A 13,453-nucleotide genomic window follows, 5' to 3' on the forward strand; every position below is an offset into this window, starting at 1 on the left:
AGTCCTAGTGGTTCAAACTTCTTCCATGTATGGATGATCGAGGTCACTGTGTTCAATTTGGACCTTCAATGCCGCAGAAATATTTCTGTACCCTTCCCCAGATCTGTGCCTCGATACAATCCTCAGAGGTCTATAGACAATTCCTTGGATTTCATGGCTTGCTTTGTGCTCTGACATGCACCTTATATAGACAAGTGTGTGCCTTTCCAAATCATGTCCAATCAGCTGAATTTACCACAGGTGGACTCCAGTGAAGCTGTAGAAACATCATCAGTGGAAACAGGAGCACCTGAGCTCAATTTTGAGTGTCATGGCAAGGCTGTGAATTCTTATGGACATGTGATTTTTTCGCTTTTTTAATAAATTTGCAAAGATTTCAAACAAACTTATTTCAAGTTGTCAGTATGGGGCATTTTTTGTAGAATTTAGGAAAAAAATAATGAATATAATCCATTTTGGAATAAGACTAACAAAATAAATGTGGAAAAAGTGAAGCGCTGTGAATACTTTCCGGATGCACTGTATATATTTAGTTACTTTGTATTCTGACCCACTGCACTAAACCTTTTTCCTTGCTGTAACTAAAGCAGGATTTCCTTGCGAAATTCTGTGCTAGTTTCCCCATCTCTGTCTGTAGCCACCATCGTTCAGGTTCAGCTTCAGGAGTTTTGGATCTAAACTTTCCTGCTTTTGGATAACAGCTCATAAAAGGCACTCCTCACCCTGTGCCGTTTCCAGCGGTGTACCACAGGGTTCAGTCCTGGGTCCGCTGCTCTTCCGTATCAGTTCCCTCAAATTGGTCAGCCAATGACAGTAGCGGCCAAAAGTGACGTACGGAGGGGATTTTTGTTTTTAAAGAGTAATTTTTTTTAGATCTGCAAGACTGTGGCTTTATTAATGCTGTTCATTGATTCGAGTAAATGTTTTGACATTTGGGTATAAACTGTTTTAATTCTACAATATATGGTGTAAAACCGTCTGAGTGCTGCCCTCTTAAGGTTGAACGGTGGCTACTGCAGTTGAATTTTCCTATTGGATGTTGTTTGCTATTGTGACGTATGATGGTTCTTTTTCTAACGCTCACTACCCACGCCCAAGAAATGTTTTCCCGCATTGATCACATGAGAACGGCTTCACACCAGCTGTCAATCAATCCGTCACTGCGGGTCTCAGGTGCACAACCCCATGCTCATATTGAACAATATGAGGGAAGAAGAATACACTAAACTTGGTTAACTCCATGCACAAAGATACAATATGCTTACAAAATATTTTAAAATATTTTAATAAAAAGGCAAATATGTAAATTTCCCTAGGCCAGACATCACTTTTGGCCACTACTTTACATATCTGGATAGATGTGGACGTAGCCTTAATGCAATGCACATTATATCACGCTTTACCTTTAGATTGTTTTTGTAATTACTATAGTAATTTATGGTCGCACTTTATTTTACAGTGTCATTGTTACAAATGTTACATGTAGTTACTAAAGTAATAACTATGCATAATTACATGAAACTAACCCTAAACGAAACCCTAACTGTATAGTAGGTACATGTAGTTCATTAATATTACTCTAGCACTTACATGTACTTACTGTGTACTCACCTAAAAAAGTACTGGGTAATATAAGGTAACTACATGGGTTAAGGTTAGGTACCTAGTTATTGTAATTACTATAATAAGTACATAGTATGTACAAGGGCAACAGGACTGTAAAATAAAGTGCTACCTTATTTATTATAATGGCATGTGTAACACGGACACGTAAAACAAAGGCACGCAACTTTAGTCATTGATTTCACAACCTTTACAGACATTACAACAGAGATCATGAAAAGCAAAGGTGAGATATGAAAGGTTCTACTACTAACCATTCACCTGGAGCACGTGGGTTTGGGACAGCTCCTCGTAGCCGAATGCGTGACAGCTGTAGTTCCCCATGTGAATCGTGGTCACCTTAGTTATGTAGAGCGAGCCGTCGTCGCCAAAGTCCTAATTGAACGGGAAGAAAGAGACGGAGAATAAAACAGCAGGAAGGCACGGGATGAAGAGACTATGCATCAGCGGCGTCCCATGAGCGAGCGGGAGAAGGGGTTTGTTCCTCACTGTCATGCTCTCTCAGGCTGATAAATGGTAAGGGTTAAAAATATAGCCGGCATTAGCGTGATTAATGAAGCCGGTTGTGGTTTTGTGAGGATGCAACCCCTCATCTGGGGTTTTGGGCCGACTCAAGGGGGATTAAAACATTAAACTGTTTTGTAGTTATATGAGTTTTCCGAGGGTAAATGATTTAAGGACACGAAGCTCGCTCTTAAACCCTAACACACCTGCAGCTTTATAGGGCACGCACTGAGAAGGGCTCGGCTGCCGCACAGGGAACAAAACTGCGATTTGTTTGTTTAGGAGGTCGTCACTAATCCAACGAGATGGATGATCAGCTCCTGGAAAAACACGACTTTGCCTCCAAGTGCTGAAGTTTTTGGATGAAGAGGGCAGAAGCGACTCTCTTCCAAGGACACGGATGTTGAGGAAACCCAATGACAAAAACTAATTACTTTTTTTATTAAATAAAGATTATGTGACTGATAGTACTTCACCTCTGCCGTGAGGCCGATATTAAGCTGCATAAGGAGGACTCATAGCGGTTTTCATCACCGGAGCTGTATTGGCTGCCACTTTCTGATGAAATGTAATTAAGAGTTTGTCATTCAAATTTTAAAAATCAATTGTCAGATAATGTCTTGTGATGAGGGTTAACCGAAAGAACCACACCAAAACTATACGTAGTTAATAAACCCCTAATTAAAATGATCGGAAAACAATAAAACACATGGGAAATTTAGCTGCATTAGATTGAGAATCAGAGATGAGTATTCATTGCACAATTTACCAATTATATATGAATATGATAATCATTCAGCATCAATGGAGCTTCCATCAGATGCCATGCCTGTATATCCATGTTCTCCATGGATCGGACTTGTTTGTTCAGCACATCCCACAGATGCTCGATTGGATTGAGATCTGGGGAATTTGGAGGCTGAGTCAACGCCTCAAACTCGTTGTGCTCCTCAAACCATTCCTGAAGCATTTGTGCTTTGTGGCGGCGCATTCTCTGCTGAAAGAGCCACAGACACCAGGGAATACCGTTTCCATGAAAGGCTGGACATGGACTCAACAATGCTTAGGTAGGTGGTGCGTGTCAAAGTCACATCCACATGATGGAGGACCCAAGGTTTCCCAGCAGAACATTGCCCAAAGCATCACTGCCTCCGCCGCCCACGCCTTCTTCCCATGGTGCACTTGGTGCCATGTGTTCCCCAGGTAAGCCACGCACACACACCCGGCCATCCACGAGATGTAGAAGAACACGTGATCATCAGACCAGGCCACCTTCTTCCATTGCTCCGTAGTCCAGTTCTGATGCTCACGTGCCACTGTTGGTGCTTTGGGCAGGGTCAGGGGTCAGCATGGGCACTGGTCAGCGGCTGTGCCGCGCCATACACGACAAACTGAGATGCTCTGTGTATTCTGACACCTTTCTATCAGAACTAGCATTAACTTCTTGAGCAGTTTGAGCTCCAGTAGCTCGTCTGTTTGATCAACCACATGGGCTTCAATGAGCCTCGGCCGCCCATGACCTTGTGGCCGGTTCTCCACTGGTCCTCCATGACCCTGTGGCCAGTTCTCCACTGGTCCTCCATGACCCTGAGGCCGGTTCTCCACTGGTCCTCCATGACCCTGTGGCCGGTTCTCCACTGGTCCTCCATGACCCTGTGGCCGGTTCTCCACTGGTCCTCCATGACCCTGTGGCCGGTTCTCCACTGGTCCTTCATGACCCTGTGGCCGGTTCTCCACTGGTCCTCCATGACCCTGTGGCCGGTTCTCCACTGGTCCTTCATGACCCTGTGGCCGGTTCTCCACTGGTCCTTCATGACCCTGTGGCCGGTTCTCCACTGGTCCTTTCTTGGAGCACTTTTGATAGATACACGCGCACATACACACACACACATTTTATTTATCAATCAACACACATATCATTTATGAAATCAAAAAAGTAATCACTACAGTAGCTAGTAAAAGCATTTTATTGGCAATCTCCTCTACCAAATGTTTCTGGAGCCGCTGAGGTGCATTTGCACGCCACTCCTCGCGTCAGATCACACAACTGACCGCCACTGGATTGAGGTCAGGACACTGGCTTGGCCTTTCTAAAATGTAGAGCTTCTTCTGTTTGAACCCTCAGCAGTTCATTCACTCCTGGGCCACTGTTGTGTTGCGAAAGTCTTCCTGTGCTGAGCTTTATATCACACACCATCACCTGAATAACTGCTTCAAATGTAATGAAATGTTTCAGAAACTAGTTGTTAAATATATGGCATTAGAAATGTTATGATTTAGATTAATATCAGGATACATTTTTTTATGCCATGGTCTGTCTGAATACTCGATTCTGATTGGCTGGAAGGTGTGCAATAAAACTGTTTAATGCACATGTCGTTCCAAGTCAGCTGAACCACTGTTGTATATCAATGCGCTGTTTTCATTGAAGCGCACACACACATAGGCCTACGTCACTTGCATACAGAACAGAGATTGCGCACACACACACACAAACATTCAGGAGCACAGAAACTTGTTATCAACGCCGCCCTGCGACTTTTAGTCATAAAATAGCTAAGCTACTGGATCACTACATCATATCTCTCAGCAATGATGGGGTTACATCGCTGGTTTTAAGTAATAAACGCACGTCTTCATTGTGAAGAGAGACGCTGAACAGACACAGGTACGAATCCCTCTCCCTCTCTCTCTCTCTCTCTCTCTCTCTCTCTCTCTCTCTCTCTCTCTCTCTCTCTCTCTCTCTCTCTCTCTCTCTCTCTCTCTCTTTATCTCTGTGTCTGATTTAAAGCGAGATCTCATGAGCCGTAACTGACGAAAGTAGCTGTCAACATTTTTGGGGTGCCTGACTTGCCTCTACTTTTCTTTGTTTTTCTCACCCATTCTAGCAGTTAGCATCAAGTGTCATATATCATTTTAAACAGAAGACACTGAAGTTTCCATCTAGCCAAAGCCCAATTTTACATTTATTTAGTCAGAGAATGAATTCAATTAATATAATTTTAAGAGAAATGGCAGCAAAAATGTGGTGTTTTTACTGTGAACTCAAACATTTTTTCCTTCAGAAAGTTAGACTTGGTTGTAACAATCCCTCAGCAAGTTATAGCCATTTATTATAATATTATTCTAGGCGTTTTTCAGTGAAAACAGGTGTATTTTATTTACTGACAATGAAGAGGGAGTAAAGTAAATAGAAAAGTGTTTTAACAACTCTGAAGTGGGAGGGGTGGGATAAACGGTTGTCTTTCAAATTCCCTCTAAACGCAATAGTATAGCGCTACAACCAACCAGAGCAATGAAGAAGGTGAAGCGGAGCTAGTTGAAAGATTAAACTTACGCCGTATCCGGTCGGCAAAACTAAGAACGCATCTTCCTTTCTTAAGAATGACTTCAGTGCCGTTCTTTGCTCTTTTCTCAAAGAAAAGCGGAACTCCACGTCTTCCAGAGTCGCAGCCAAAGCCAATTTGAAAGACTGCTGTTCTCTAACTTCTTTGTTTACAAGCAGAACGTGGAACCGCCGCAACTCTGCCGTCATTATGTTAAGCCCGCCCACCGACTCTATACACGATGTGATTGGCCTGACCAGAGTTTGTTTTTTCCAGCTTGCAAGCCAATGGAGAGTTAGACTAGCCTGGCTGCAAATTAGATTTGCTGCCGCTAGGGTATGTCTAGATTTCTAGGCTAGATATTTTCCTCTTTACGGTACATTTTACAGCATACAGATTGGATTAGCGGTTTAAAAGTTATTAAAAATTTTAGAACAATAGTTATTTTTAGCCGTGGATGGCGGGGGATTATGGGGTGGGGTTGTTTTTCAGGGGTTGGGCTTGGCCTCTTAGTTCCAGTGAAAGGAACTCTTAATGCTTCACCAAGACATTTTGGACAATTTCATGCTCCCAACTTTGTGGGAACAGTTTGGGGACGGCCCCTTCCTGTCCCAGCATGACTGACCAGTGCACAAAGCGTCGCTCCACAGTCCTGACCTCAACCCGATAGAACACCTTTGGGATGAATTAGAGCGGAGACTGAGAGCCAGGCCTTCTCGTCCAACATCAGTGCCTGACCTCACAAATGCGCTTCTAGAAGAATCCCCATAAACACACTCCTAAACCTTGTGGAAAGCCTTCCCAGAAGAGCTGAAGCTGTTAGAGCTGCAAAGCGTGGGCCGACTCCATATTAAAACCTACGGATTAAGAATGGGATGGCTTTAAAGTTCATGTGCATGTAAAGGCAGGCGTCACAAAACTTTCGGCAAGTACGTATCTGACAAAATTACTGCCAACAAATGCTGAACGCACCTGTAAACGATCCTATATACACACCCTAAAACTCTAGTTAATATACAGCTATAAACAGGCACCATATGCCTCATTTTTAAAGATCAGTCAACAATGAGAAATCATGTAGAATAAACTCTTCTTTTCCCCTGGGAAGGTAAAAACTAGTCGCCTGGGGAATCAAACCCAATCAATGCCAAAGATTTCACAATCAAACCACAATTACACATGCTGATGCTTCAACTGAGTTTCCTGGTGCAAGACGCAATCATGTAAAGTTTCCCGGTTTAACGGAGAGAACACAATCGTCTTCCGCAGCGTCCCGATTCTCACTCCAGCTGCTCATGAAGCCGCACTCTTCACCGGTGCTCGCTCTCGTTGACCCGCATGTTGGCGTTGACTGGGTCAGTGTTGCAACATTCAGCAAACACTTCATTAACATGCAATTAGAGTATAGTAATGAGCGCGCGCAGAAACACAACCCCATGCTGTCAGGAACGCAGGTGAGCTAAACACAAGCGAGACACACCTCATTAAGCACTACCCATTCCCACCCCGAGCATGTCTGCCTCTCAAAACCTGCGCATGATTCGCAGCCCTTTGAAATCAGCACGGCTCCTGGCCCAACTCCTGAGAAGTTGTTTCCAATTACATCATGATAATATGAAGTGGAGGAAACACAAATATGTTTAGTAATTGCAAATGGAAAGTGTGCCTCAGAATACAGAGCATGTGTCCTGATAATGAACATTAACCTTCGTAATTTGTTTTGGCAAGAGCTTCTATTCTCCAACATACTGATTAATTGGTGAAAATCAATGCAACTGGACCCCGACTGAGCCTCGAGCTCTGGATGATTATCAGATATGCAGCAGCTGCCCAATTAACAGGAGGATGAAATCATTTCACATCAGGAAAGAAGCTCAGCAGGGTTTCTCACCTTGAGAAGGTGTTCAATACGGTGAAAGCGCCATTGCACGTAAGCCGCATATAACCAAGTTATGCAGTTGGAAAGAGAGCTACAGGTGGGCTACACTGAAAACATCTTTTCGAGATCTACATCAAACGTAATATATTATAAAGGGTTTCCAGACAGGATCAGGTCAGTATTTCATGCAGGGGCTCCGGAAAGATGTCCAAAGTCCAGTTACACAAACGTGTTTTCTCCATGATTGCTGTTCTTACCGACAACAAAGCACTTGAATGCAACAAGCTCGTACTCACGACTTCAGAAGTGGGAAGTAGGACATTTTCCGATAGCATGTATTGGCAGCATAAGTCTTTACTCTTTACTCCGCTTTTCAATGTTGTTTCCCAGAGCACAACATCCGGTGCGTGTTGAATCCACATGTTCCAGATGTGGCCAGGATCTGGGTTAATGTCTAGGTATTTTATACCATTAATTAATTACAATTACTGACGGGCAAAACGATGTTTAACTTCTACATATATAATAATAATTCACCCTTCGCCGCAAGTTTGTTTGACAGGCGATCTGATCAATCACATCGCCAAATCTCACATTTTGTCCGACAGAGCAGTCAGTTAGTAGATTAACGTCGGTGGACTTGAAAAACGGTGTGTACTGATGCCTTTTCTCAGTTGAAACAACATTTCTTTTAGTGTTCATTCAGGTTAATTTGATCAATGAACTAGAAGGAAGAGATGATCGGTTCACACATCGGTACAGCGATCACGACACATTAAAGAGCCACAAAATTTCTTAAAAAATGACACAATTTTAAAGTTGAGACTTTGTTTCATATTGTGTTAGTGAGGCCAGCAGGGGGCGCTCACCCTGTGGTCTGTGTGGGTCCTAACACCCCAGTATAGTGATGGGGACACTATACTGTAACAAACACCGTCCTTCAGATGATACGTTAAACCGAGGTCCCGACTCTCTGTGGTCATTAAAAATCCCAGGATGTCCTTCGATAAAGAGTAGGGGTGTAACCCCGGCATCCTGGCCAAATTTGCCCATTGGCCCCTGTCCATCATGGCCTCCTAATCATCCCCATATATATGTACGATTGGCTTCATCACTCAGTCTCCTCTCCACCAATCAGCTGGTGTGTGTGGTGGGCGTTCTGGCACAATATGGCTGCCGTCGCATCATCCAGGTGGTGCTGCACATTGGTGGTGGTTGAGGAGACTCCCCCCTTCTATATGTAAAGCACTTTGAGTACCCAGAAAAGCGCTATATAAATGTAACAATATTATTATCAAAAGTAACTTGCTCTGTCCTGTCTATCGGCGTGTTGTCAGTGTCCTTTTTGCTCCGGGGTGTATTTTCTCTACGTGAGAACGTGTGTGTGGTGTGAGAGTGCCATGGCTTGTCGGACATAACAACAGTGACTACAGTCTTTGTGAACGGTCAATTGTTTAACTCTTTAATAATGCTTTAAATAGCCTATAATATGATTGTGACGAGCAGGGCGAGCAAGAGCCGTGAGAGAACGGTGCGAGGCCGATGAGTGATTGGATGATGAGCGCCAGCTGTGCTTCACACCGGTCTCGGATCTCTCACGGAGGAGCGACGACAGTGAACGACGAGAGAGGACCAGGCCTGGACTTTACATTGTGTTTTGTTTGGGAGGAAGGAGGGACAACGTAAACGTAAACCCGGGAGGAAGGAGGGACATGCTGTTGGAGAGCCCTCGCTGCTGAGGGGGATTGCGGTGCTGGTCGGAAGCGCGGAAGAGTGAAGACCACGAGTGGCTGCCCGAGGTGGTGGTGCTGGAGCGAGTGAAGACCAGGGGGACGGAGAGCTCGCTGCCCTGCTCCTGGGTCGAGGTGGGGTGGCTGCCATCCGAGCGGGAGCGGAGGAGTCACTGGCGTTTGCTGTGGGCTGGAGCCTGCTACCGTCTGCCATGATGGGGAGGAGCAGGGAAAGGGCTCTCCATCCCACTGGTCTTCACTCGCTCCAGCACCACCACCTCGGGCAGCCACTCAGGGTCTTCAACCAGAGGAGCCACCGCTGGCTGCCAGGGGGCAGAGGAGGATCGAGCCATCTACCGAGCGTCCAGTACCATCGCATGGCACCGCGAAGAAGAGTCGGCAGTGTGTCAGGGAACCGGACCAAGATTTTTTTTTCCCTCTCTCGTCTTTGTCGCTCCTTGTGCTTCTGTCTCCTTTTCTCTGGTCTCGTCTGTCCTTACCCCCAGGTGCTGCGGCCGTCGACACTGGCCCCGGGGGGGGAGTAGAGCGCAGTCTCGTGGGTACCCCCGGCCTGCGAGGGACGATGGGGGTATGTGATGAGCGAGAGCCGCGAGAGAGCGACGCGAGGCCAGTGTGTGATTGGATGATGAGTGCCAGCTGCACGTCACACCGGTCTCGGATCTCTCACGGAGGAGCGACGGGAGCATAAAAGGAGGACAAGAGAGGACCAGTGCCTGGTTGCATAAAGCACCTTAAGTGTAATTTTCCCTTGAGTTCGCCCTTATGTTTCCCTTAAACCTAAGGGTGTTGCAGAAAAAAACCCTTACGTGTTACTTTAAGTGAAACGTTATAAACACTTAGAATTCCCCTTAAATGCTGCTTTTTCACTTAAGTAATCCCTTAAAAAGCGTTAAGTGTTGCATAAAACCCCTTATCGGTCATTTCCCTAAGTATGACTTAAGGTTTGAAAATCGTAACCTTAAGAGTAACGCGCAGAAAAATAAGACGACATGGCTGAATTTATGGAACCAGCTGAAGATCATTATGTGCCAAGAAGAATTTTTAGGGATAGGGAGAATCCTTTGGACCATCTTAGCGATGAAAAATTGTTGCAGAATACCGATTTGACCGTCACACATCGCAACCACTGTGACGCTGAACACTTGCAGTCATACGTACATTTCTGAAAGAGATGAAGAAAAGTCGTTTTACGTTATAACAAGTCATTAATGTCTTTTAACTTATATGTTTCATATAATAGAACGAAGTTAAATATAAAAATATAATTTTTACGCATGTCCATCTCGCTTTGGACGCGCGAATGCATTCAAAGTTCAAGCGTCAAACTAGATGCGAATTTGACGCTCTATTCACGTTTGGTGTGAACACAGCATTACTGTGAGTGTTTTGTGTATCTATGGCAACAAGACTTTTATAACGTGAATCCAGGATCCCTGTCATGAAACACTTACATTTTTACCTTACCTAAGAGAACCGTTTAAGAGATTATATGCAACACCCTTAAGTTATTCTCTTAGGTAAGGGGAAATCGCCCCTTAAGTATCATACTTGAGGGAAAAACTTCACAGGCCTGGAGTTTAAGTTGTGTTTTGTTTACGTTTTGTTATGTGTGTGTGCACGGCAGTCGTCCGTGAGGGCCTGCTGCTTTTACTTTCAATTTGTTTATTTATTTGATTAAAGTCTTTTAAAAGTCCGCCGGTTCCCGCCTCCTTCTTCCCATATCAACAAACTTCATTACAATGATATTTACACACAACTATTGGGGTATGTTGTCACAGAAGAGTTGATTATCTGCATTTTTATTGGACAAACAATAATGTTGGTGTTCAACAGTTTGACATCAGAGTACTCACATTGATATCCTCGAGATCCAGGAAGTTGAGGATGATGCCGTTTCTCTTCCAGATGATGGGTGGTCTCAGGGTGCCCTGAATGGCGCAGGACAGCACGGCGCTCAGGCCGACGGTCACTGTTGTGACGCTCAGACGCTTCTCATCCGCTAGACTGAGCTGAACCACCTCTGCAAGACGAGACAACATTATCATAATCGACAATGACAAAAAGTGAAACAACCGTGTCATTTATTTTAAGTGCATTTTGAAATTGATCAAAACACAAATGATGGTGTCTGGTTTTGTTTAGTTTGTCTAAAAACAAATAACAGTCCACATAGGACACAATATTGTTCATAAAGTATTCAATAGTATATACAGTATTGAATAGTATTTTGGCTTGACACGAAATATTGATGTGCAGAACACATCACGCCAGCTTTATGACTGCATTGTTTATTAATTATTTTTTTATTTTATTTTATTTTTTATTTAATCTAATATTAATAAATATTATAAGATATATAAAAATAATAATATTTTTCTTCATTTTATTATTTATTTTATTTACTTATAGTATTTTTTTTATATTTTTATTTTAATTATTTAATTTTATTTAATTTTTTATAAAAAAATTCTTCATTTTATTATTTTATTTTATTTTCTCTTCATTTTATTATTTTATTTTATTTACTTACTGTATTTATTTTATAATTTAAATTTTTTTATTATTATTATTATTTTATTTTTAATTTAATTTTAATTTAAATTTAAATTTAAATTTAAATTTAAATTTAAATTTAAATTTAAATTTAAATTTTTAAATTTAATTTAATTATTTATTTTATTTTTTTCATCATTTTCTTATTTTCTTATTTATTTTTTTCATTTTATTATTGTGTTTTAATAATTAATTTATTTATTTATTTATTTATTTTATTTTATTCCATTTTTATTTTAATTATTATTTCATTTAGTTTTTATTTATAATTTTTTATTAATTTAATTCAATTTTGTTTGTTTGTCTGTTAGTACACAACAGAAAATATTATGCTTATTTTAAAAAGACAATTAAATATTGACTATTATAACTACAATTTAAAATATGAACCAAACTATAACTATAATTTCAGAAAAACCAACACATCTGACACAATTTTTTTTATACACTTTTTTTTTTTTTTTTACATTTGGTCCAAACCCTTTGGTCTGCTTTATTTACATATGGATGTTAAACTAATTTCTCATGTCTCACTTTAATATTCAGGGTGATTATTAATAAAGCCTTCAGGTTAATTTCCTGCGACACTGTGTCTCAGTGACACTTTCAACATTCATTATCCATTGATTGGTTTGTTTAATCCCAACTCAACCAATGCCGTCAGTTCGGGGCGGGGCTTTCAGTTTGACTGACCAATAGCCAGTTGTGATTGTGTCATTATTTGTGTTTGTTGATGTTAGAGACAGGAAAGATTTAAGCTTATGCTCTTTAGAAAGGAAATGCCACATTAAAAAGACTTAATGGTGACAAAACATTCTTCTATGACAATGTGTGGGTGATACTTTCAAAATATGAGCCAGTTAAACCCCAAACCCTTTGATGGACAGTTGTGTGAGCAGCTCAGACGACCTGGAGTCAGTCTCAGTCTGGATCAGATCCGTCAGACAGTGCTGACCGCGGTCCAAACACAGCATGCTGGGCTTAATTCTTTCTTTTATTGCTGGGATACAACAACCCAATCGCTGGGTTAAAACAACACAATTGCTGGGATACAACAACCCAATCGCTGGGTTAAAACAACCCAATTGCTGGGATACAACAACCCAATCGCTGGGTTAAAACAACCCAATTGCTGGGATACAACAACCCAATCGCTGGGTTAAAACAACCCAATTGCTGGGATACAACAACCCAATCGCTGGGTTAAAACAACCCAATTGCTGGCTTAAAACAACCCAATTGCTGGCTTAAAACAACCCAATCGCTGGGTTAAAACAACACAATTGCTGGGTTAAAACAACACAATTGCTGGGTTAAAACAACCCAATCGCTGGGTTAAAACAACACAATTGCTGGCTTAAAACAACCCAATCGCTGGGTTAAAACAACCCAATCGCTGGGTTAAAACAACACAATTGTTGGGTTAGTCCAGTTTCAACCCAACTTGGGTTAATTTTAACCCAGCATTTTTTAGAGTGTATAAGTTCCAGTTCTATTGTAGTTATGAAGTAAACTATTTGCAAAAATTATTATTTTTTTTAAAAATATGCACACATTCACTCTTATTTTCGTCTGCCTAATATGTAAAAATGCTAAACGTTTCTTGTCACGTCAAATCCAGTTATGATTTACATAAATAATGTCAAATTTTCAATTCAAAATTATGACATTTCATGAAAAATGTCAAGTAGTTTGCATCACTCGATATTACCGTGGTCGCTGAACATTTTTATCGTAAAACAGTTTTATATTAAATGTTAAAATATTAAATGTTTAGCTACACTAAAAAAAATTGGAAAAAAAATACCCAGCAATTG

At 41.7% G+C, this 13,453-nt stretch overlaps 1 protein-coding gene across 2 annotated transcripts in view; it reads right to left on the reverse strand.

Annotated features, from left to right (window-relative positions):
- Nucleotides 1-13,453, reverse strand: part of fstl4 (follistatin-like 4) — a 353,963-nt gene that overhangs the window by 44,608 nt on the left and 295,902 nt on the right. For both annotated transcript variants that reach the window (XM_079834259.1, XM_079834258.1), the window contains exons 7-8: nt 10,937-11,103; nt 1,878-1,998 (exon numbers count right to left, since the gene is read on the reverse strand). In XM_079834259.1, the coding sequence (XP_079690385.1) occupies nt 1,878-1,998; nt 10,937-11,103 (288 nt within the window). The remainder of the gene's footprint in view (nt 1-1,877; nt 1,999-10,936; nt 11,104-13,453) is intronic.

The sequence above is a fragment of the Gobio gobio genome (genome assembly GCF_949357685.1).
Source record: "Gobio gobio genome assembly, chromosome: 14".
Taxonomy (NCBI): Eukaryota; Metazoa; Chordata; class Actinopteri; order Cypriniformes; family Gobionidae; genus Gobio; species Gobio gobio.